Source organism: Calonectris borealis, unplaced genomic scaffold, assembly GCF_964195595.1.
Source record: "Calonectris borealis unplaced genomic scaffold, bCalBor7.hap1.2 HAP1_SCAFFOLD_322, whole genome shotgun sequence".
In the NCBI taxonomy this organism is placed as follows: Eukaryota; Metazoa; Chordata; class Aves; order Procellariiformes; family Procellariidae; genus Calonectris; species Calonectris borealis.
The window spans coordinates 1-24,688 of NW_027441704.1; the positions used below are offsets into that span (position 1 = coordinate 1).

The following is a 24,688-nucleotide window of genomic DNA, read 5'->3' on the forward strand; positions in this document are numbered from 1 at the left end:
TGTGCAATGCGTGTGCAATGTGTGTGCAATGCGTGTGCAATGTATGTGCAATGTGTGTGCAATGCGCGTGCAATGTGTGTGCAACGTCTGTGCAATGCGTGTGCAATGTATGTGCAATGCGTGTGCAATGTGTGTGCAACGCCTGTGCAATGCGTGTGCAATGTATGTGCAATGCATGTGCAATGCGTGTGCAATGCCTGTGCAATGCGTGTGCAATGCATGTGCAATGTCTGTGCAATGCGTGTGCAATGTGTGTGCAACGCCTGTGCAATGTGTGTGCAATGCGTGTGCAATGTATGTGCAATGCGTGTGCAATGCGTGTGCAATGTGTGTGCAACGCCTGTGCAATGCGTGTGCAATGTATGTGCAATGCATGTGCAATGTATGTGCAATGCCTGTGCAATGCGTGTGCAATGCGTGTGCAATGCATGTGCAATGTATGTGCAATGCGTGTGCAATGTGTGTGCAACGCCTGTGCAATGTGTGTGCAATGCGTGTGCTGTGGCCCAGCAATTAGTGCACAACGGGTGTGCAAGGCGTGCACGATGCGTGCGCGAGGCGTGGACTCCGGCCTTGCCAGGTGTGCACAACAGGTGTGCAAGGCGTGTGCAATGTATGTACAATGCATGTTCTGTGGCTCAGCAGTGAGTGCACAAGTGTGCAAGGCATGTGCGATGCGTGTGCGATGCGTGTGCGATGCGTGTGCTGTGGCTCTCCAATTAGTGCATAACCAGTGTGCAAAGTGTGCACGATGCATGTGCGAGGCGTGTGCTGTGGTCCGGCAGCGAGTGCACATCAGATGTGCAAGGCATGTGCCATGCGTGTGCAATGCGTGTCCTGTGACCTGGCAGCGCGTGCACAACAGGCGTGCAAAACGGGAGTGAGGCGTGTGCAAGGCGGGAGCGGTGAGCGCACAACAGGCGTGCAAGGCATGCGCCACGCGTGTGCAATACCCGTACCGTGGCCTGGCAAGGTGCGAGCAACCAATGCGCGCCAGGCGTGCCAAACAGGCGTGAGGCGTGTGCGATGCGTGTGTGGTGGGCAAGCACCCGGTGTGCCACGCGTGTGCAACGGTGCTGCAGCGCGTGAGCCACGGGCGCGCAACACGTGTGTTACGTGCAAGCACCGGCTGTGCCAGGTTTTGGTTGCGGTCTGCGAGCACGCGTGACGGGTGCGCCACGCGTGTGCAAAGGGCGTGCGCGTGCAACGCCGGCGCCATGAGCCCGTCACGCGTGCGACGGGTGTGAGGCGTGTGCAAGGTGGAGGTCACATGTGCGAGGCGTGTGCAAGGCCTGAGGTGCGTGTGTGAGGCGTGGGCGAGGCGTGTGCAAGGCCTGAGACCTGGGTGTGAGGCGTGCGAGGCGTGTGCGAGGCGTGTGCAAGGTGTGTGGCGTGTGCCAGGCGCGTACGAGGCGTGTGAGGTGTCCGAGATGCGTGTGCGAGGCGTGTGCGAGGCGTGTGCAAGGCGTGGGCCCTCAGTGTGCACACCACCACCCCCCACCCCCCCGCCACACACGTGTGCGCAGGGGGGACCCCGGGCACCCAGGGTGGGGGAGGGGCACGGGGGGACCCCGGCGTCCGGGCACTCAGGGTGGGGGAGGGGCACAGGGGGACCCCCCCGGCGTCCGGGCACCCAGAGTGGAGGAGGGGCACGGGGGACCCCCGGCATCCGGGCACTCAGGGTGGGGGAGGGGCACAGGGGGACCCTGGTGTCCCGGCACCCAGGGTGGGGGAGGGGCACGGGGGACCCTGGTGTCCGGGCACTCAGGGTGGGGGAGGGGCACGGGGAACCCCCGGCGTCCGGGCACCCAGGGTGGGGGAGGGGCACGGGGGGACCTTGGTGTCCGGGCACCCAGGGCGGGGGAGGGGCACGGGGGGACCCTGGTGTCCGGGCACTCAGGGTGGGGGAGGGGCACGGGGGGACCCTGGTGTCCGGGCACCCAGGGCGGGGGAGGGGCACGGGGGGACCCTGGTGTCCGGGCACCCAGGGCGGGGGAGGGGCACGGGGGGACCCTGGTGTCCGGGCACCCAGGGTGGGGGAGGGGCGCTCTCACCACGCGGCTCCACGGTCCCACAGTCGTTTATTGGCACCCACGAATGACCCCTCCCCCCACGCACCCAAGGGTGGGCTGGGGGGGAGGGGCACTGGGTGTCGGGTGGGGGGTGCTGGGTTCAAGCTGGGGGTGGGCAGGGTGCTGGCTCCCATCCCCCCCCTTTGGCACGAGGATGGGTGGGGGCGGGTGTGCGCGTGCGAGGCGGGGGAGGGGCGGGTGCTGAGCCCCCCACCCAGGTTTGGCACTGAGATGGGGGGGATGGGACACCTGGTCCGCCCTGGGTGGGCACACATGGGTCTCAGCACCCATGGGTGCTTGTGGGGTGGGTGGTGAGGGTGCTGGGGGGGGGGTCTCTGCACCCATGGGTGCTTGTGGGGTGGGTGGTGAGGGGGGGGGTCTCTGCACCCATGGGTGCTTGTGGAGTGGGTGATGAGGGTGCTGGGGTGGGGTCTCTGCACCCATGGGTGCTTGTGGGGTGGGTGATGAGGGTGCTGGGGAGTCTCAGCACCTATGGGTGCTCACTGGGCAGGTGGCAGTGGCACTTGGGTGGCCTCAGCACCATGGGTGCACTTGGAGTGGCTGGCAGTGGCACTGGCAGGGTCCCCGACACCCACGGGTGCTTGCAGGGTGGATGGCAGCGGTGCTGAGGCATCCCAGCACCCATGGGTGCACTTGGAGTGAATGGCACTGGCACTGGGGCAGCCCCCAACAACCATGGGTGCTCCTAGGGTGGGTGGCACCCGTGGGTGCCCAGGGGTGGGTGGTGCTGGCACTGGGGGGGAGTGGTGTCCCAGCACCCATGGGTGCTCCTAGGGTGCGCGGCACCTGACAACCATGGGTGCCCAGGGGTGGGTGGCACTGGCACTCGGGGCGGTCCCAGCACCCATGGGTGCTCCTAGGTGGGTGGCACCTGACAACCATGGGTGCCCAGGGGTGGGTGGCACTGGCACTGGGGGAGTCACAGCACCCATGGGTGCTCCTAGGGTGCGTGGCACCTGACACCCATGGGTGCCCAAGGATGGGTGGCGCTGGCACTGGGGAGGTCCCAGCACCCATGGGTGCTCCTAGGGTGCGTGGCACCTGACACCCATGGGTGCCCAGGGGTGGGTGGCGCTGGCACTGGGGAGGTCACAGCACCCATGGGTGCTCCTAGGGTGCATGGCACCTGACACCCATAGGTGCCCAGGGGTGGGTGACGCTGGCACTTGGGGGGGTCACAGCACCCATGGGTGCTCCTAGGGTGCGTGGCACCTGACACCCATAGGTGCCCAGGGGTGGGTGGCACTGGCACTCGGGGGGGTCCCAGCACCCATGGGTGCTCACAGGGTGGATGTAGCTGGCACTGGGGCAGCCCCTGACACCCATGGGTGCCCAGGGGCGGGTGGCAGGGCAATGCTGCAGAAGCAGTGGGTGTCCCAGCAGGGTGACACACACACACCCCCCCTCCCCCCCCGCGGTGGGGGCACCCGTGGGTGGGGGGGCGGCACCCATGGGTGGGGGCTCAGGGGGCTTTGGTGCCGAAGAGGCCGACGGGGAAGTGCTTGACGTGGGACGGCCACTGCGCCGCCAGCTGGAAGAACTTGATGTCGTCCCACTGGGTGCCATCCACCGTCACTGCGGGAGACAGCACCCATGGGACCCCCCCCCATCCGACACCCCCACCCCCCCCCGGCACCCAGCAGACACCCCCCCCGCCCCCCCCGCGGGCACCCAGCACTTGGCACCATGAGAAGCAAGAGCTGGGGGATCCCCCCCCCCCCCGCCCCCCGGGGAAAACACCCCCCACCCTTGGGTGCCCACCCATGTCCCAGCAGTGGGTGGGGTGGGGGGGGTGCCTGCACCCCTAAGGGCTTCTGTACCCCCAAATGTCCCTTGGGGTTCCCAGAACCACAACAGTGCCCCCACCACCACCCTTGGGTGCCCCCCCACCCGTGGGCGCCCCCCACCCTTGGGTGCCCCCCACCCTCGGATGCCTCTCCCACCCACGAGCAGGGCTGTGGGCTGCCAGGGGGCTGCAGATGAGGTGAGTGATTCCCTCCACCCTTGGGTGCCCCCCACCACCGGGTGCTCACCCCCACCCCTGGGTGCCCCCCACCCATGGGTGCCCCCCACCCACCAGTGAGCAGGGCGGGGGGCTGCCGGGGGGAGCAGATCAGGCGGGTGATGCCCTCCACCACGAGGCTCTTGGAGTCGGGCTCCCGCGGGCGCTTGCTCAGGAAGAGGGTGGGCACTGCCGGCACCCGTCAGCACCCATGGGTGGGGGGCACCCAAGGGTGGGGGGCACCTACGGTGCTGGGCGTCGGCTCCTCCGCAAGGGACAGAGGTGGCCCGGGGTGCGCCCACCCGTGAAGACCACCCCATGACACCCCCCCCAGTGCCCTCGCCCACCCTCATACTCCATGGGTGCCCATCCTTGGGGGCCCACCCCGACCCCCCCCCCCCCAACATCCCCAAATCCCCCCTGACACCCACCCTCGGGTACTCAATTACCCCCTGACACCCACCTTTGGGTGCTCACCCCCAAATCCCCCAACACCCACCCCTGGGTGCCAATTGCCCCCCAACACCCACCCTTGGGTGCCCACCCCTGGGTGCCAATTGCCCCCCAACACCCACCCTTGGGTGCCCACCCCTGGGTGCCTGATCCCCCCTGACACCCACCCCTGGGTGCCACCCCTGGGTGCCAATTGCCCCCCAACACCCACCCTTGGGTGCCCACCCCTGGGTGCCAATTGCCCCCCAACACCCACCCTTGGGTGCCACCCCTGGGTGCCTGATCCCCCCTGACACCCACCCCTGGGTGCCCACCCCTGGGTGCCTGATCCCCCCTGACACCCACCCCTGGGTGCCCACCCCTGGGTGCCTGATCCCCCCTGACATCCACCCCTAGGTGCCAATTGCCCCCCAACACCCACCCTTGGGTGCCCGATCCCCCCTGACACCCACCCTTGGGTGCCCGCCCCTGGGTGCCAATTTCCCCCCCAACACCCACCCCTGGCTGCCCACCCATGCCCCCCACCTATCCCCCCACCCACCGCCCCCCTAAGGCCGCCCTCAGTGCCCCCACCCAAGGGTGCCCCCCCTCACCCTTCTTGTTCTTCTCGCGGGTGACGAGGGTCATGGCCAGGGTGCTCCCGGGGGGGTCCCCGGGGCCGGGCAGGCGGGAGACGTGGAGGGAGCGGAAGGTCCCGCGCAGGCTGGTCTTGGCCCCCCCCTCGCGCCGCTCCCCCTCGCGCCGCCGCTCGGCACCCATGGGTGCCCCCCAGTAATCCACCTGCAGCCCCAGCGCGTCCCCCGAGGAGCTGCGGGGAGACCTTGGCTTGGGCGGGGGGGGGGGGGGACCCAGGCGTCCAGGTGCCCCCCACCCAGGACCCAGGCGTGTGGGTGCCCCCCCACCCAGACATCCAGGCTTACAGGTGCCCCCCCACCCAGGACCCCAGCACATGGGTGCCCCCCCACCCAGGGACACAACCGTGCGGGTGCCCCCCCCACCCAGGGACCCAGCCATGTGGGTGCCCCCCCACCCAGGGACCCAGGCGTGCGGGTGCCCCCCCCCAGGGACCCAGGCGTGCGGGTGCCCCCCCGCCAGGGACCCAGGCGTGCGGGTGCCCCCCCCCAGGGACCCAGGCGTCCGGCATCGCTCACCCCGGGGTGCTGGCGGCAGCCATGGAGGGTGACGCCGGGGGGGTGGCTGCGGCCTCGCGGGGCACCCCGGGCCCCCCCGGGGGGGAGGTGGAGGGGACCGCCAGGCTCAGGGTGGGCACCTCGTCACCGTCACCTGTGGGGGCACCCACTCAGGGACACGGGGGGGGGAGCAGGACCCCAGGGTGCCCCCCTGGGTGGAGGCAGGACCCCAAGGTGCCGCCCCGGGTGGGGGCAGGACCCCAGGGTGCCCCCTTGGGTGGGGGCACAGGGGACAGAGGAGCCAGAGGGGACGTGGGGAGGGGGGTGACAGCACCCCGGGGTGCCCCGGGGGCACCCACCTACCCGGAGCCGCGGGGGGGTCCTCCACCAGCCCCACCTTCACCACCTGCGGGCAAGGGTGCAGCTGCAGGGGACACCCTGGGGACACCCTGGGGGCACCCCATCCCGGGGACACCCCAGTGCCACCCACGGGGTCACCTGGTGCCACCCCTGCCACAGGGACCGGTTCCCCCCACCCAGTGCCACCCCGTGTCACCCAGTGCCACCCTGGCCCTGGGGACCGGTTCCCCCCACCCAGTGCCACCCCATGTCACCCAGTGCCACCCTGGCCCTGGGGACCGTGTCCCTCCCCAGTGCCACCCCGTGTCACCCAGTGCCACCCTGGCCCTGGGGACTGTGTCCCTCCCCAGTGCCACCCCATGTCACCCAGTGCCACCCTGGCCCTGGGGACCGGTTCCCCCCACCCAGTGCCACCTCCTGTCACCCGGTGCCACCCCTGCCCCAGGGATGGCGTCCCCATACCCGATGTCACCCCGTGTCACCCAGTGCCACCCCTGCCCTGAGAACCAGGACCCCCCGTCTGGTGCCACCCTGTGTCACCCTTGACACAGGGATCAGGTCCCCCCCACCCGGTGCCACCCTGTGTCACCCAGTGCCACCCCAGCCCCAGGGACAGTGTCCCCACCCCCGGTGTCACCCGGTGTCACCCGTGCCAGGCTCACCCCCACGAAGGGCACAAACTTCTGGTACGAGTCCTCGTCCGGGCTGGGGACAGAGAGGGGACATCAGGGGTGGCCTGTCCCCACGTGCCACTGCCCCACGCCAGCGTCACCCTGTCCTGCACCCATCTCACACTTGTCCCCATGCACCGATGTCCCCACGCCAGCGTCCCCAGGGGAGTGTCCCCAACCTATGTCAGCACCCCCATGTCCCCTGCTGATGTCCCCACACCACTGTCCCCACGTCCCAGGCCACCACCCCCATGTCCCCATGTCCCCATGTCCCAGGCCACCGTCCCCGTGTCCCACACCACTGTCCCCATGTCCCCATGTCCCAGGCCACCATCCCAATGTCCCATGTCACTGTCCCCGAGTCCCAGGCCACCGTCCCCATGTCCCACACCACTGTCCCCACGTCCCTGGCCACCGTCCCCATGTCCCAGGCCACCGTCCCCGTGTCCCCATGTCCCAGGCCACCATCCCTATGTCCCATGTCACTGTCCCCGAGTCCCAGGCCACCGTCCCCGTGTCCCACACCACTGTCCCCACGTCCCCATGTCCCAGGCCACCGTCCCCACGTCCCCATGTCCCTGGCCACCGTCCCCACGTCCCAGGCCATTGTCCCCATGCCACCACCCTTACGTCCCTCCCCACACCGCTGTCCCCATGTCCCAACCATTGTCCCTGTGTCCCAGGTCCTCATCCCCAAGTCCTAGGACACCGTCCCCATGTCCCCATTCCCAGGCCAGCCACCGTCCCCATGTCCCCATGCCGTCCTCTCCATGTCCCAGGCCACCGTCCCCGTGTCCCATGTCACTGTCCCCGAGTCCCAGGCCACCATCCCAATGTCCCATGTCACTGTCCCCATGTCCCAGGCCACCGTCCCCATGTCCCACACCACTGTCCCCACGTCCCTGGCCACCGTCCCCGTGTCCCAGGCCACCGTCCCCATGTCCCACACCACTGTCCCCGAGTCCCAGGCCACCGTCCCCATGTCCCACACCACCGTCCCCACGTCCCCATGTCCCAGGCCACCGTCCCCACGTCCCCATGCCGTCCTCTCCATGTCCCAGGCCACCGTCCCCGTGTCCCACACCACTGTCCCCATGTCCCAGGCCACCATCCCAATGTCCCATGTCATTGTCCCTGAATCCCAGGCCACCGTCCCCACATCCCAAGCCACCGTCCCCGTGTCCCCGTGTCCCAGGCCACCGTCCCCATGTCCCCATGACGTCCTCTCCATGTCCCAGGCCACCATCCCCATGTCCCACACCACTGTCCCCACGTCCCTGGCCACCGTCCCCGTGTCCCACACCACTGTCCCCACGTCCCTGGCCACCGTCCCCGTGTCCCAAGCCACCGTCCCCGTGTCCCCGTGTCCCAGGCCACCGTCCCCATGTCCCCATGCCGTCCTCTCCATGTCCCAGGCCACCGTCCCCGTGTCCCACACCACTGTCCCCACGTCCCTGGCCACCGTCCCCGTGTCCCAAGCCACCGTCCCCGTGTCCCCATGTCCCAGGCCACCGTCCCCATGTCCCCATGCCGTCCTCTCCATGTCCCAGGCCACCGTCCCCGTGTCCCACACCACTGTCCCCATGTCCCCATGTCCCAGGCCACCGTCCCCACGTCCCAGGCCATTGTCCCCATGCCACCACCCCTACGTCCCTCCCCACACCGCTGTCCCCATGTCCCAACCATTGTCCCTGTGTCCCAGGTCCTCATCCCCAAGTCCTAGGCCACCGTCCCCATGTCCCCATGTCCCAGGCCACCGTCCCCATGTCCCCATGCTGTCCTCTCCATGTCCCAGGCCACCGTCCCCGTGTCCCACACCACTGTCCCCATGTCCCCATGTCCCAGGCCACCATCCCAATGTCCCATGTCATTGTCCCCGAGTCCCAGGCCACCGTCCCCATGTCCCACACCACCGTCCCCACGTCCCCATGTCCCAGGCCACCGTCCCCACGTCCCCATGCCGTCCTCTCCATGTCCCAGGCCACCGTCCCCGTGTCCCACACCACTGTCCCCATGTCCCAGGCCACCATCCCAATGTCCCATGTCATTGTCCCTGAATCCCAGGCCACCGTCCCCACATCCCAGGCCATTGTCCCCATGTCCCCATGTCCCAGGCCACCGTCCCCATGTCCCCATGCTGTCCTCTCCATGTCCCAGGCCACCGTCCCTGTGTCCCCCGCCACCGTCCCCATGTCCCCATGCTGTCCTCTCCATGTCCCAGGCCACTGTTCCCATATCCCACACCACTGTCCCCATGTCCCCATGTCCCAGGCCACCGTCCCCATGTCCCACACCACTGTCCCCATGTCCCCATGTCCCAGGCCACTGTCCCCGTGTCCCAGGCCACCGTCCCCACGTCCCACACCGCCGTCCCCATGTCCCCGTGTCCCAGGCCACCGTCCCCATGTCCCACACCACCGTCCCCATGTCCCTGGCCACCGTCCCCGTGTCCCCATGTCCCAGGCCACCATCCCCATGTCCCCATGCCGTCCTCTCCATGTCCCAGGCCACCGTCCCCATATCCCACACCACCGTCCCCATGTCCCCACGTCCCAGGCCACCGTCCCCATGTCCCCGTGTCCCAGGCCACTGTCCCCATGCCATCCTCTCCATGTCCCACACCACTGTCCCCACGTCCCCGTGTCTCAGGCCACCGTCCCCATGTCCCAAGCCACCGCCCCCGTGTCCCACACCATTGTCCCCACGTCCCCATGTCCCAGGCCACCGTCCCCACGTCCCACGTCCCTGTCCCCACTCACAACTTGTGCTTGCAGGTGAGCATGGCCTCGGCCACCGGCAGCGGGTGGGTGGCCCCAGCACCCGCCACGTACGCCAGGATCCGTCCCACCACGTTGAAGGGCTCTGTGGGCGCCCATGGGGGCAGCACCCATGGGTGCCCCATCGCCCCAGGGACACCCACCCTTGGGTGCTCTCACGGGTGTGGCCCCCCCCCCCAGAACCCCATCCCACGACGGGGTGTCCCCAGGGTGGCGATGCCAAGGGGATGGGTGCCACCACCCCGAGCCACCCCAGGGGGCCTGGTGGGACCCATGGGTGCTGGGTGCCCGCTTACCGGTGGGGGGGGGCTCGCTGCGCCCGAAGAGCTCCCGCCAGGGGGGGTCGAGGAAGGCGGCCCCGTAGCGCCCGTCCACCGAGCCCAGGTACTGCGCCACCGGGTGGGTGCCTGCGGGTGACAGCGGGTGACAGGGACCCCCCACCGCTGGGCACGGCACCCACCTGTCCCAGGTGTCAGCCTGACCCCCCCCCCCGTTAATGCCCCTGGGGGTGCCCTGTGGGTGCTATGAGTGCTCCAGGTGCCCCATAGGTGCCTGTGGGTGCCCCACGGGTGCTGTGGGTGCCCTGTGGGTGCCCCATGGGTGCCCGTGGGTGCCATGGGTGGCCCATGGGTGCCCCATGGGTGCCCTGTGGGTGCCGTACTGAGGGGCACGAGGAGGAAGCGGAGGTAGCCCAGCCCCTGGGGACCCCCTGCCCAGCTCCCTGATGCCCTGTGGGTGCCCGTGGGTGCCATGGGTGGCCCATGGGCGCCCTGTGGGTGCCCTGCGGGTGCCGTACCGAGGGGCACGAGGAGGAAGCGGAGGTAGCCCAGCCCCTGGGGACCCCCTGCCCAGCCCAGCTCCCTGATGTCCTGTGGGTGCCCCACGGGTGCTGTGGGTGCCCTGTGGGTGCCCCATGGGTGCCCGTGGGTGCCATGGGTGGCCCATGGGTGCCCCATGGGTGCCCTGTGGGTGCCGTACTGAGGGGCACGAGGAGGAAGCGGAGGTAGCCCAGCCCCTGGGGACCCCCCTGCCCAGCCCAGCTCCCTGATGTCCTGTGGGTGCCCCACGGGTGCTGTGGGTGCCCTGTGGGTGCCCTGTGGGTGCCCCACGGGTGCCGTACCGAGGGGCACGAGGAGGAAGCGGAGGTAGCCCAGCCCCTGGGGACCCCCTGCCCAGCCCAGCTCCCTGATGTCCCGTGGGTGCCCACAGGTGCCGTGGGTGCCCCACGGGTGCCATGGGTGGCCCATGGGTGCCCTGTGGGTGCCCCACGGGTGCCGTACTGAGGGGCACGAGGAGGAAGCGGAGGTAGCCCAGCCCCTGGGGACCCCCTGCCCAGCCCAGCTCCCTGATGCCCTGTGGGTGCCCACAGGTGCCGTGGGTGCCCGTGGGTGCCATGGGTGGCCCATGGGTGCCCTGTGGGTGCCCCACGGGTGCCGTACCGAGGGGCACGAGGAGGAAGCGGAGGTAGCCCAGCCCCTGGGGACCCCCAGCCCAGCTCCCTGATGCCCTGTGGGTGCCCGTGGGTGCCATGGGTGGCCCATGGGTGCCCTGTGGGTGCCCCACGGGTGCCGTACCGAGGGGCACGAGGAGGAAGCGGAGGTAGCCCAGCCACTCGGGGCTCTTGGCACCCAGGTGCCGGACGAAGCAGCGCAGGAGGGTGCTGTGGTACCCGGCCCCACCCACGGCCACCACCTTCACTGCCCGGGGGGGCAGCGCCGAGCAATTGCAGCTGGGGGGGAACACGGGTGGGGGGTGAGTGGGGGGGACACCCACCCCCGGAGGGCACCCATGGGATGGAGGTGGCCCCAGGGGGGTGGGGGTTGGGGGTGGGGGAGGACGCCTGGGTGGGCGTGGGTGGGGGGACACCCTGGGGAGGGGGCGTGGGTGGGGGGAGCACCCCTGAGTGGGCCATAGGTGGGGGGGAGCACCCAGGGTGTGGGGGGGAGCACCCAGAGGGAGGTGGTGGTGGGAGCACCCATGGGTGGGGGGGGACACCCTGGGGAGGGGGCGTGGGCGGGGGGAGCACCCTGGAGGGGAACATGGAGGGGGACGCGAGGGGACCCGGGGGCCAGGAGGGGGATGGGAGGGGACAGAGGGGGATGGGGGGGGACCCGAGGGGACGGGGGGCACCCGGGGGGGCACCCACGGGTGGCCACTCACAATCTCTGGATGCGGGTGAGGACGGCGGAGAGCACGGCCTGCAGCTCCCCCCCTGCGGTGCCCACCAGCGCCTGCCCCTGCGCCTGCAGCAGCTCCCCCACCCACTGCGGGGGGCACCCGTCAGACCCCCACCCGCTGCGGGGGGCACCCGTCAGACCCCCCCCGCCGACCCCCACCCGCTGCGGGGGGCACCCGTCAGACCCCCACCCGCTGCGGGGGGCACCCGTCAGACCCCCCCCGCCGACCCCCACCCACTGCGGGGGGCACCCGTCAGACCCCCACCCGCTGACCCCCACCCGCTGCGGGGGGCACCCGTCAGACCCCCCCCGCCGACCCCCACCCGCTGCGGGGGGCACCTGTCAGACCCCCCCCCCGCCGACCCCCACCCACTGCGGGGGGCACCCGTCAGACCCCCCCCGCCGACCCCCACCCGCTGCGGGGGGCACCCGTCAGACCCCCACCCGCTGCGGGGGGCACCCGTCAGACCCCCCCCGCCGACCCCCACCCACTGCGGGGGGCACCCGTCAGACCCCCACCCGCTGACCCCCACCCGCTGCGGGGGGCACCCGTCAGACCCCCACCCGCTGACCCCCACCCGCTGCGGGAGGCACCCGTCAGACCCCCCCCGCCGACCCCCACCCACTGCGGGAGGCACCCGTCAGACCCCCACCCGCTGACCCCCACCCACTGCGGGGGGCACCCGTCAGACCCCCCCCGCCGACCCCCACCCGCTGCGGGGGGCACCTGTCAGACCCCCCCCCCGCCGACCCCCACCCGCTGCGGGGGGCACCCGTCAGACCCCCACCCGCTGCGGGGGGCACCCGTCAGACCCCCCCCGCCGACCCCCACCCACTGCGGGGGGCACCCGTCAGACCCCCACCCGCTGCGGGGGGCACCCGTCAGACCCCCCCGCCGACCCCCACCCGCTGCGGGGGGCACCCGTCAGACCCCCACCCGCTGACCCCCACCCACTGCGGGGGGCACCCGTCAGACCCCCCCTGCCGACCCCCACCCACTGCGGGGGGCACCCGTCAGACCCCCACCCGCTGCGGGGGGCACCCATCAGACCCCCCCGCCGACCCCCACCCGCTGCGGGGGGCACCCATCAGACCCCCCCCGCCGACCCCCACCCGCTGCGGGGGGCACCCGTCAGACCCCCCCCCGCCGACCCCCACCCACTGCGGGGGGCACCCGTCAGACCCCCACCCGCTGCGGGGGGCACCCGTCAGACCCCCCCCGCCGACCCCCACCCACTGCGGGGGGCACCCATCAGACCCCCACCCGCCCACTGACCCCCCACCCGCTGCGGGGGGCACCCATCACTCCCCACCCGTGTCACCCACCACCCAAACCCACAGGTGCCCCCCCCACCCCATGGGTACCCCCTCACCCACGGGTGCCACCCACACCCACGGACGCTCCCAACACCAACGGCTACTACGCCCCCCAGTGCCCCCCACCCCTGGGTGCCTCCCCCCCACGGGTGCCCCCCCCAACCCACGGGTGCCCCCCAACCCACGGGTGCCCCCCAACCCACAAATGCTCCCAACACCCACGGATGCCCTCCACACCCAATGCCACCCCCTGGTGCCCCCCACCCAAGGGTGCCCCCCCCACCCACGGGTGCCCCCCCCTCCCCCGGGTGCCCCCCCCACCCACGGGTGCCCCCCACCCAAGGGTGCCCCCCCCCACCCCCGGGTGCCCCCCACCCAAGGGTGCCCCCTCACCCAAGGGTGCCCCCCCCACCCACGGGAACCCCCCAGCCCCTGGTGCCCCCAGCCCCAGGTGCCCCCCCCACCCACGAGTGCCCCCCACCCAAGGGTGCCCCCCCCACCCACGGGTGCCCCCCACCCACGGGTGCCCCCCCACCCAAGGGTGCCCCCTCACCCACAGGTGCCCCCCCCTCCCCCGGGTGCCCCCCCCAGCCCCTGGTGCCCCCCACCCACGGGTGCCTCCCCCACCCACGGGTGCCCCCCCACCCACGGGTGCCCCCCACCCACCTGCCCCTGCCAGTCGCTGGTGCTGACGAGGAGGACGCTCTCGGGCAGCCCCGTCTCGGGGCCCAGGGCCTGGCCCAGCTGCTCCCACACCGCCCGGCGGGGCGCGGCGGGGGGCACCTGCGGGTGGGGGCACCCATGGGTGGGGGTGGCCACCGCGGGACAATGGGCTGTGGGTGCCCCCTGGTGTCCCCCTACCCCCCGGTGTCCCCACGTGTCCCCGTGCCCCCCAGTGCCCCCCAGCCGTGCCCATCCTGGTGTCCCCCTGCCCCCCAGTATCCCCACGTCCCCCTCTGGACCCCAGTGTCCCCATGTCCCCTTATGCCCCCTGGTGTCCCCTTGCCCCCAAAGGTGCCCCCTGGGGGGGTCCCACCCCGGTGTCCCCCACTGTCCCCGTGCCCCCCACTGTCCCCCAGTATCCCTGTGCCTCCCATGCCCCCCACTGTCCCCACTGTCCCCGCGTCCCCCACCGTCCCCATGCCCCTCATGCCCCCCACTGTCCCCGTGCCCCCACCGTCCCCGTGTCCCCCACTGTCCCCGTGCCCCCCGTGCCCCCCACTGTCCCCGTGCCCCCCCACTGTCCCCATGCCCCCCGTGCCCCCCACTGTCCCCATGCCCCCCACCGTCCCCGTGCCCCCCGTGCCCCCCACTGTCCCCATGCCCCCCACCGTCCCCGTGCCCCCCATGCCCCCCACTGTCCCCATGCCCCCCGTGCCCCCCACTGTCCCCATGCCCCCCACCGTCCCCGTGCCCCCCATGCCCCCCACTGTCCCCGTGCCCCCCGTGCCCCCCACCGTCCCCGTGCCCCCCACTGTCCCCGTGCCCCCCATGCCCCCCACTGTCCCCATGCCCCCCACTGTCCCCACGCCCCCCACTGTCCCCACGCCCCCTGTGCCCCCCACTGTCCCCATGCCCCCCACCGTCCCCCTGCCCCCCACCGTCCCCGTGCCTCCACCGTCCCCGTGTCCCCCACTGTCCCTGTGCCTCCCTCCCATGCCCCCCACTGTCCCCGTGCCTCCCATGCCCCCCACTGTCCTCATGCCCCCCACTGTCCCCACGCCCCCCACCGTCCCCGTGCCCCCATGCCCCCCACTGTCCCCATGCCCCCACGCCCCCCACTGTCCCCGTGCCCCCATGCACCCCACTGTCCCCCTGCCCCCCACTGTCCCCATGCCCCCCACCGTCCCCACGCCCCCCACTGTCCCCGTGCCCCTCACTGTCCCCCGGTGTCCCCGCGCCCCCCCGGTGTCCCCGCGCCCCCCGTGCCCGCGGCGGGTGGCACCTGGGCGCCGTGGGGCAGGTCGGGGGAGCGCTCGCTGTCGGAGCTGTTGTTCCTCTCGCCCAGGGGCCGGGAGAGCTGCCGCTCCCGCAGGGGGGTGCCCCGACGGCCCCGCCCGGGGGGGGCCCCCCCGTCCGCCCTGCCGGCCACGCCCGCTGCACCCCCGCATCCCCAGGGCCCCCAGTACCCCCCCCCACCCAGAGCCCCGACACCCACCCTGAGCCCAAGTCCCTCTGGGACCCCAACCCCTGACACCCACCCGGCCAAGCTCAAGTCTCCCTGGGACCCCAATACTGCTCCAGGGACCCCCAAATCCCCCCCCAGGGACCCCAACCCACCCAGGGACCCCAAATCACCCCCAAATCCCCCCCCCAGGGACCCCAACCCACCCAGGGACCCCAACCCACCCAGGGACCCCAAATCACCCCCAAATCCCCCCCCCCAGGGACCCCAACCCACCCAGGGACCCCAAATCCCCCCCCCAGGGACGCCAATAACCCCCCCAGGGACCCCAACCCACCCAGGGACCCCAAATCACCCCCAAATCCCCCCCCCAGGGACCCCACATCCCCCCCCACCCAGAACACCAACACCTGCCGAGCCCAAGTCCCCCTGGGACCCCAACTTCTCTCCCCTCCAAGGACCCCTTCCCACCCAGGGACCCCAAAACCTCCCACCCAGGGACCCCAATAACCCCCCCAGACACCCCAAATCTCCCCTTGGACCCCAAAACTGCCCAGGACCCCCCATCATTTCCTCCCAGGGACCCCAACCCACGCAGAAACCCCAATACCCCCCTCCAGGGACCCCAAATATCCCCCTGAACCCCAAAACCCACCCACCCCAAATCCCTCTGGGACCCCAATACCCCCCCTAGGGCCCCCAAATCCCACCCCCACACACAAGCCAGGGTGTTGTAGGACCCCGACCCCCACCCCAGGGTGCCCTCACCTGGGTGACGCCACCTCCCCCTTGCTGCCCTTCAGGGGGGTCTTCAGCTTCTCGGGGACCCCCCCAGGCTCAGGCAGGGGCTCGGGGTCCCCCCGGGTGTCCTGTGCATGGGATGAAAGGGGGGGCTGCAGGCACCCCACAACTGGGGGGGGCCCCCCACAAACGGGTGGCATCAGGGTGGGGGCACCCCACAACTATGTGGCATCGGGGGGGGACACCTGGGTGGCATCAGGAGAGGGGGATGACACCCCACAACTGGGTGGCATCGGGGGGGGGGGACACCCCCCAAAACAGGGTGAAATGGGGGTGGGGGCACATCACAACTGGGTGGCATCGGGGGGGGCACCCCACAACAGGCTGGCATTGGGGTGGGGTGGGGGGGACACCCCATGCCAGGGTGGCATCAGGGTGGGGGCACCCCACAATTGGGTGGTATTGGGATGGGGGGAACACCCCAAAACAGGGTGGAAGGAGGGTGGGGGACACCCCACAACTGGGTGGCATCGCGGGGGGGGCACCCCACAATGGGGTGGTGTCGGGGTGGGGGCACCCCACAACTGGGTGGTGTTGGGGAGGGGAGACACAAGCCTTTGGGGGGGTCTCGGGGGGTCGGGGGGAACCTCACCAGCCCCTCGGGGTCCTGCCCCCCCTCCTCGGGGGGTCTGCGGCCGCCCTTGGCCCCGGCCTCCGCCTGCGGGGAGAGGGGGTGCGCTTGGCCCCAGAGCCCCCCCAAATACCTGGGTGCCCCTAAACCCCCTCTTAACCCTCCCAGGGCCCCCCAAACCCAAAGCCCCTCTAACCCAGGGCCACCCCAAACCCCAAGCCCCCCCCTAACCCACCCAGAGCCCCCAAAACCCCAAGCCCCCCTAACCCACCCAGGCCCCCCCCAAACCCCAAGCCCCTCTAACCCAGGGCCCCTCCAAACCCCAAGCCCCCCTAACCCACCTAGGGCCCCCCCAAACCCCCTCTAACCCACCTAGGGCCCCCCCAAACCCCAAGCCCCTCTAACCCAGGGCCCCCCCAAACCCCAAGCCCCCCCTAAGCCACCCAGCCCCCCCCCCAAACGCCAAGCCCCTCTAACCCAGTGCCCCCCCAAATCCTCAAGCCCCCCCAAACCCTTCCACCCCGCCTAAACCCCCAAGCCCCCCTAACCCAGGGCCCCCCCCCAAGGCCCCCCAGCACCCCAATAACTCCACCTGCCCCCAACTTTCCCTGCCCCCCTCCACTCCCAGACCCCCTAAACCCCCCCCCCAGCCCCCCCGACTCCAACCCCCTCCCCCAGCCCCCCTATGAGGGGCTGGGAGACCCCCCCCATAGCCCTCCCAGTGCTCCCAGTAACCCCAGGGACCCCCACTGACCGGGGGGGGCCCCTCGCGCCCCGGGCTGCCCATCTCCGTCTGGGAGCTCGACTGGGAGAGTCCCTCGAAGAAGGGGCTGTGGGGACAAGGGACACCGATGGGTGGGGGGGACAAGGGGACACGGGGGGCACTGGGGCACAGGAAGATGGGTGGCACTGGGACAGGGGGATACAGGGGGGCAGTGGTGGCACTGGGACATGGGGACACGGGGACACTGGTGGCACTGGGACAGGGGGACACAGGGGGGCAGTGGTGGCACTGGGACATGGGGACACGGGGACACTGGTGGCACTGGGACAGGGGGACACAGGGGGGCAGTGGTGGCACTGGGACATGGGGACACGGGGACACTGGTGGCACTGGGACAGGGGGACACAGGGTGGGCACTGGTGACACTGGGACACAGGGACATGGGGATACAGGTGGCAGTGGGATGTGGGGACATGGGAACGCTGGTGGCACTGGGACATGGGGACACAAGGGGGCACTGGTGGCACTGGGACAGGGGGATACAGGGGGGCACTGGTGGCACTGGGACACAGGGATACAGGTAGCACTGGGATGTGGGGACATGGGAACACTGATGGCACTGGGACATGGGGACACAAGGGGGCACTGGTGGCACTGGGACATGGGGACACAAGGGGGCACTGGTGGCACTGGGACACGGGGTGGACACTGGTGGCACTGGGACACGTGGATACAGGTGTACTGGGATGTGGGGACATGGGAACACTGATGGCACTGGGACATGGGGACACAAGGAGGCACTGGTGGCACTGGGACACGGGGACACAGGGTGGGCACTGGTGGCACTGGGACATGCGGACATGGGTGAGCACTGGTGACACTGGGACAAGGGGATACAGCTGGCACTGGGATGTGGGGACATGGGAACACTGATGGCACTGGGACATGGGGACACAAGGGGGCACTGGTGGCACTGGGACAGGGGGATACAGGGGGGCACTGGTGGCACTGGGACATGAGGACATGGTGGGCACTGGTGACACTGGGACACAGGGACATGGGGATACAGATGGCACTGGGATGTGGGGACATGGGAACACTGATGGCACTGGGACATGGGGACACAAGGGGGCACTGGTGGCACTGGGACACGGGGACACAGGGGGGTAGTGGTGGCACTGGGACATGGGGACACAAGGGGGCACTGGTGGCACTGGGACAGGGGGATACAGGGGGGCACTGGTGGCACTGGGACACAGGGATACAGGTGGCACTGGGATGTCGGGACATGGGAACACTGATGGCACTGGGACATGGGGACACAAGGGGGCACTGGTGGCACTGGGACACGGGGACACAGGGTGGGCACTGGTGGCACTGGGACATGCGGACATGGGTGGGCACTGGTGGCACTGGGACACGGGGATACAGCTGGCACTGGGATGTGGGGACATGGGAACACTGATGGCACTGGGACATGGGGACACAAGGGGGCACTGGTGGCACTGGGACAGGGGGATACAGGGGGGCACTGGTGGCACTGGGACATGAGGACATGGTGGGCACTGGTGACACTGGGACACAGGGACATGGGGATACAGGTGGCACTGGGATGTGAGGACATGGGAACGCTGATGGCACTGGGACACAGGGGGACACAAGGGGACACTGGTGGCACTGGGACACAGGGACACACGGGGACACTGGTGGCACTGGGACAGGGGGACACAGGGTGGGCACTGCTGCCACAGGGTCACCTGGGGGTGGGGACGCCCCAGAGCCATGTCCCACAGCTGGGGGACACCCAGGGGAGGGGACACCCCAGACCCAGGGGAGGGGACACCCCAGACCTGGCAGAGGGGACACCCCAGACCTGGGGAAGGTGACACCAACCATGCCCATGGCCATGTCCCTCAACCGGGGGACACCCAGGGGAGGGGACACCCCAGATCCAGGGGAGGTGACACCAACCATGCCCATGGCCATGTCCCTCAACCGGGGGACACCCAGGGGAGGGGACACCCAGGGGAGGGGACACCCCAGACCCAGGGGAGGTGACACCCCGGACCTGGGGAAGGTGACACCAACCATGCCCATGGCCATGTCCCTCAACCGGGGGACACCCAGGGGAGGGGACACCCAGGGGAGGGGACACCCCAGACCCAGGGGAGGTGACACCCCGGACCTGGGGAAGGTGACACCAACCATGCCCATGGCCATGTCCCTCAACCGGGGGACACCCAGGGGAGGGGACACCCCAGATCCAGGGGAGGTGACACCAACCATGCCCATGGCCATGTCCCTCAACCGGGGGACGCCCAGGGGAGGGGACACCCCAGACCTGGGGAAGGTGACACCCCGGACCTGGCAGAGGGGACACCCCAGCCCTGGGTCCCTTGGGTGCCCCCCCTCACCGCAGCTTGGGCTTCGGGGTGCTGAGGACGCTGTCGGTGTCATCGAGGTCGGCGCCGCTGTCGCTGGGGTTGAAGATCTCCAGGGTGTCGTAGAGCTCGTCCAGGTCCTCGGCCACCTCCCGCATGCGGGCGTGGGACACGTGCTCCAGCCCGAAGCCCACCTGGGGCACCCGGGGCACCGTGGGCACCCCCACCCCCCCACGGTGCCAGGGACACCCCGTCACCCCCCCACCCCCACGGTGCCAGGGACACCCCGTCACCCCCCCACCCCCACGGTGCCACGGGACACCCCTGCCACCCCCCCACCCCCACGGTGCCAGGGACACCCCTGCCACCCCCCCCACCCCCACGGTGCCAGGGACACCCCTGCCACCCCCCCCACCCCCACGGTGCCATGGGACACCCCGTCACCCCCCCACCCCCACGGTGCCAGGGACACCCCGTCACCCCCCCACCCCCACGGTGCCACGGGACACCCCTGCCACCCCCCCACCCCCACGGTGCCAGGGACACCCCTGCCACCCCCCCCAACCCCTCCACCCCCACGGTGCCACGGGACACCCCGTCACCCCCCCACCCCCACAGTGCCAGGGACACCCCGTCACCCCCCCACCCCCCAGTGCCACGGGACACCCCTGCCACCCCCCCAACCCCCCCACCCCCACGGTGCCAGGGACACCCCGTCACCCCCCCACCCCCACGGTGCCACGGGACACCCCTGTCACCCCCTGTCACCCCCTGTCACCCCCCCCCACCCCCACAGTGCCACGGGACACCCCTGTCACCCCCTGCCCCCCCCCCACGCCCATGGGACACCCCGTCACCCCCCCCACCCCCACGGTGCCACGGGACACCCCTGTCACCCCCTGCCAGCCCCACCACCCCTGTGCCACCCCACGTCACCCCGCGTCACCCTCTACCACCCCCCCCCCCCGTGCCCCGTCCCCAGGGCACCCCCGATGGCGGGCGCCCCCCCCCCCAGCAGCACCCACGGGTGCTCCTACCTCCTCCGACACCTTGAACCTCTTGAGCAGGGCCACGAACTTCTGCTTGATATTGGGCTGCTGCGGGGACACCGGGGGGGTCAGGGCCACCCATGGGTGCCCCCCCAGCACCCACCAGGCCCCTCCCCACCCCCCCCAGCACCCAGGCACCCACAGCCCCCCTCACCCGGGTGGAGGCCATCAGCTTCCTCCGCGTCTTCTTCACCTTGGGCAGCTCCTCTTCCTCGTAGAAGAGGTCCTGGGGGGGACACGGGTGACAGGGTGGGGTGGCACCCACGGTGGCACCCAAGGGTGGGGGGGGGGGGGTCCCCAGCACCCACCTGGCCGTGCAGGGCGTCGTCGCTGCCCTCCTGCTCGGAGGAGAAGCTCTCCTCCTCTTCCTCCGAGTAGTTGTCGATGTCAGGGGAGCGATCTGGGGTGGGGGAGCACCCAAAGGTGGGGGGGGGGCACCCAAAGGTGGGGGGGGGCACCCAAAGGTGGGGGAGTCCCCGGGGTGCCCGCCCCAGGAGCTTCAGGCTCCTGAAGCTTCGCCCCTTCCCTGCACCCACGGGTGTCCCCCTCCAGTGGGTGCCCCCATTCCCACGGGTGCTGCCCCCACCCGCTTTTCCCACGCCCGCGGGTGCCTTCCCTTCCCCCACGTGCTCTCCAGCACCCACGGGTGCCCCCCAGCACCCACAGGTGCCCCCCCAGCACTTACGGGTGCCCTCCCCAGCACCCACGAGTGCCCCCCCCAGCACCTATAGGTGCCCCCCCAGCACCCACGGGTGACCCCCCAGCACCCACAGGTGCCCCCCCAGCACTTACGGGTGCCCTCCCCAGCACCCACGAGTGCCCCCCCCAGCACCTATAGGTGCCCCCCCAGCACCCACGGGTGCCCCCCTCCAGCACCCATATGGTGTCCCAGGTTTTCCAGCCCCGCCCCAGCACCCACGGGTGCCCCCCCAGCACCTATAGGTGTCCCCCCAGCACCCACGGGTGCCCCCCCCCCCCAGCACCCATATGGTGTCCCAGGTTTTCCAGCCGCCCCCCAGCACCCACGGGTGCCCCCCTCCAGCACCCATGTGGTGTCCCAGGTTTTCCAACCGCCCCCCCCAGCACCCAGTGGTGTCCCAGCACCCACGGGTGCCCCCCCCCCCCAGCACCCATATGGTGTCCCAGGTTTTCCAGCCGCCCCCCAGCACCCACGGGTGCCCCCCCAGCACCTATAGGTGCCCCCCCAGCACCCACGGGTGCCCCCCCCCCCCAGCACCCAGTGGTGTCCCAGGTTTTCCAGCCCCCCCCCAGCACCCAGTGGTGTCCCAGGTTTTCCAGCCCCCCCCCAGCACCCACGGGTGCCCCCCCCAGCACCCATGTGGTGTCCCAGGTTTTCCAGCCCCCCCCGCCCCAGCACCCAGTGGTGTCCCAGGTTTTCCAGCTCCCCCCCCAGCACCCACTGGTGCCCCGGCACCCACAGGTGCCCCCCCCAGCACCCAGGGGTGCCCAGGCCCGCACCCGAGAGCTTGCCCTTGGCCTCGTGGTCGATGGGCTGGCTGGAGAGCGAGTGCACCCGGATCTCGGCCACCGGCACCGCCGCGTCCTTCACCGCCCGGTGCAGCACCAGCGCCAGCCCCCCCTCGCTGGGGTGCTGCAGCACCTATGGGTGGGGGGCGGGGGAGCTGGAGCACCCACGGGAGCTGCCCCACAGCCCGGGGCGGGGGGAGCTGACCCACGGCACCTGCAGGGCCATGGGTGGTCCTGTCCACAGGGGACCCCCACCCAGCACCCAAACGGCCACGTTGATGAGGCCCCCCAGCACCCAGGGACCCCCACTACCCCCCCCCAGCACCCCGACCCCCACCCAGCCCCCACCTCGGCCACGTTGATGACCCCTCATAGAGCCCCCATAAGTGCCGAGGCGCCCTCCCCCCCGGGCCCCCAGCACCCAGGGACCCCCAGCACCCCGACACCCCCCCCCAGCACCCCGACCCCCACCCAGCACCCACCTCAGCCACATCAATAACCCCAGCACCCCCCCCAGCACCCACCTCGGCCACGTTGATGGCCCCTCATAGAGCCCCCATAAGTGCCAAGGTGCCCGCCCCCCCGGGTCCCCAGCACCCAGGGACCCCCACCACCCCCCCCCAGCACCCCGACCCCCACCCAGCCCCCACCTCGGCCACATCAATAACCCCAGCACCCCCCAGCACCCTGACCCCCACCCAGCCCCCACCTCGGCCACGTTGATGACCCCTCATAGAGCCCCCATAAGTGCCGAGGCGCCCTCCCCCCTGGGCCCCCAGCACCCAGGGACCCCCACCACCCCCCCCCAGCACCCCGACCCCCACCCAGCCCCCACCTCGGCCACATCAATAACCCCACCACCCCCCCCAGCACCCTGACCCCCACCCAGCACGAACCTCGGCCACATTGATGAACCCCACAGAGCCCCCATAAGTGCCGAGGCGCCCTCCCCCCTGGGCCCCCAGCACCCAGGGACCCCCAGCACCCCGACCCCCACCCAGCCCCCACCTCGGCCACATCAATAACCCCACCACCCCCCCCAGCACCCACCTTGACCACGTTGATGAGCCCCATAGAGCCCCCATAAGTGCTGGGGCACCCTCCCCCCCAGGTCCCCAGCACCCAGGGACCCCCAGCACCCCGACCCCCGCCCCCAGCACCCCGACCCCCACCCAGCCCCCACCTCGGCCACATCAACAACCCCACCACCCCCCCAGCACCCACCTTGACCACGTTGATGAGCCCCATAGAGCCCCCATAAGTGCCGAGGCGCCCTCCCCCCTGGGCCCCCAGCACCCAGGGACCCCCACCACCCCCCCCCAGCACCCCGACCCCCACCCAGCCCCCACCTCGGCCACATCAATAACCCCACCACCCCCCCCAGCACCCACCTTGACCACATTGATGACCCCCCATAGAGCCCCCATAAGTGCTGGGGCACCCTCCCCCCTGGGCCCCCAGCACCCAGGGACCCCCACCACCCCCCCCCAGCACCCCGACCCCACCCAGCCCCCACCTCGGCCCACATCAATAACCCCAGCACCTCCCCAGCACCCTGACCCCCACCCAGCCCCCACCTCGGCCACGTTGATGACCCCTCATAGAGCCCCCATAAGTGCCGAGGCGCCCTCCCCCCCGGGCCCCCAGCACCCAGGGACCCCCACCACCCCCCCCAGCACCTCGACCCCCACCCAGCCCCCACCTCGGCCCACATCAATAACCCCACCACCCCCCCCAGCACCCTGACCCCCACCCAGCACGAACCTCGGCCACGTTGATGAACCCCACAGAGCCCCCATAAGTGCCGAGGCGCCCTCCCCCCTTGGCCCCCGGGTCCCCAGGGACCCCCAGCACCCCGACCCCCCCCCCAGCACCCCGACCCCCACCCAGCCCCCACCTCGGCCATGTTGATGAGCCCCACGGCCAGGGTCTTGTAGCCCAGGAAGGTCCGGTTCTTGTAGCGCTTGCGCCGCTGCAGCATCACCTGGAGGCGGTTGGCGTCGCGCTTCAGGAAGTGGGGGTACTGCGGGGGGGGGCGAAGGGGGGGGGTCAGGCACCCGGGTGTCCGTGGGGGAGCACCCATGGGCGGGGGGTCTGGGTGCTTCACCTGCAGGGAGAAGGTGAGCTGGAGCTCGGTCTCGGGGGCGCCGCCGGACGGCAGGGGGATCTCGTTGGATCGCAGGATCCGCTTGGAGCCCTGGGGTGGGGGGGTTTAGGGGGGGCGCGTACCCCCGAGGGGGGCACATACCCCCGGGGGGGCAGCACCCCATGGGGGGAGATTCCCTAGGGGGACCCCACCCCACTCTGGGGGGTACCACAGCACCCTTCAGCAGAAATGGGGGGGTTTGGATCCCCCCCACCCCACAGGGACCCCCCTGAGCCCCAGGGACCCAGCACCCCATGGGCCCCCCCCCCACACCCTGCACCCTATAGGATGCTCTCACCCCCAGGGATCCCCCCCTCAGGGACCCAGCACCCAAGGCCCGGCACCCCATGGCCCCCCCAGGACGCCCCAAACCCCCAGTGACCCCCCCACCCTCCAAAAGGACCCAGCACTCAAGGCCTGCAG

General features: G+C 71.1%; 1 protein-coding gene across 1 annotated transcript; it reads right to left on the minus strand.

Annotated features, from left to right (window-relative positions):
• Positions 1–2,062: 2,062 nt before the first annotated feature.
• On the minus strand, positions 2,063–24,316 carry PACS1 (phosphofurin acidic cluster sorting protein 1; the record flags this gene model as incomplete). The annotated part of the gene is made up of 22 exons (XM_075139533.1): positions 2,063–3,668; positions 4,171–4,284; positions 5,142–5,356; positions 5,700–5,832; positions 6,042–6,084; positions 6,701–6,743; positions 9,469–9,571; positions 9,783–9,893; positions 11,061–11,215; positions 11,647–11,750; positions 13,647–13,763; positions 14,926–15,061; positions 15,874–15,974; positions 16,499–16,564; positions 17,232–17,307; positions 19,616–19,776; positions 20,620–20,679; positions 20,786–20,857; positions 20,940–21,031; positions 22,111–22,252; positions 24,017–24,142; positions 24,227–24,316. Coding segments are annotated over 22 exons (2,373 nt in total), but the record flags the coding sequence as incomplete, so codon positions are not given.
• Positions 24,317–24,688: the final 372 nt, after the last annotated feature.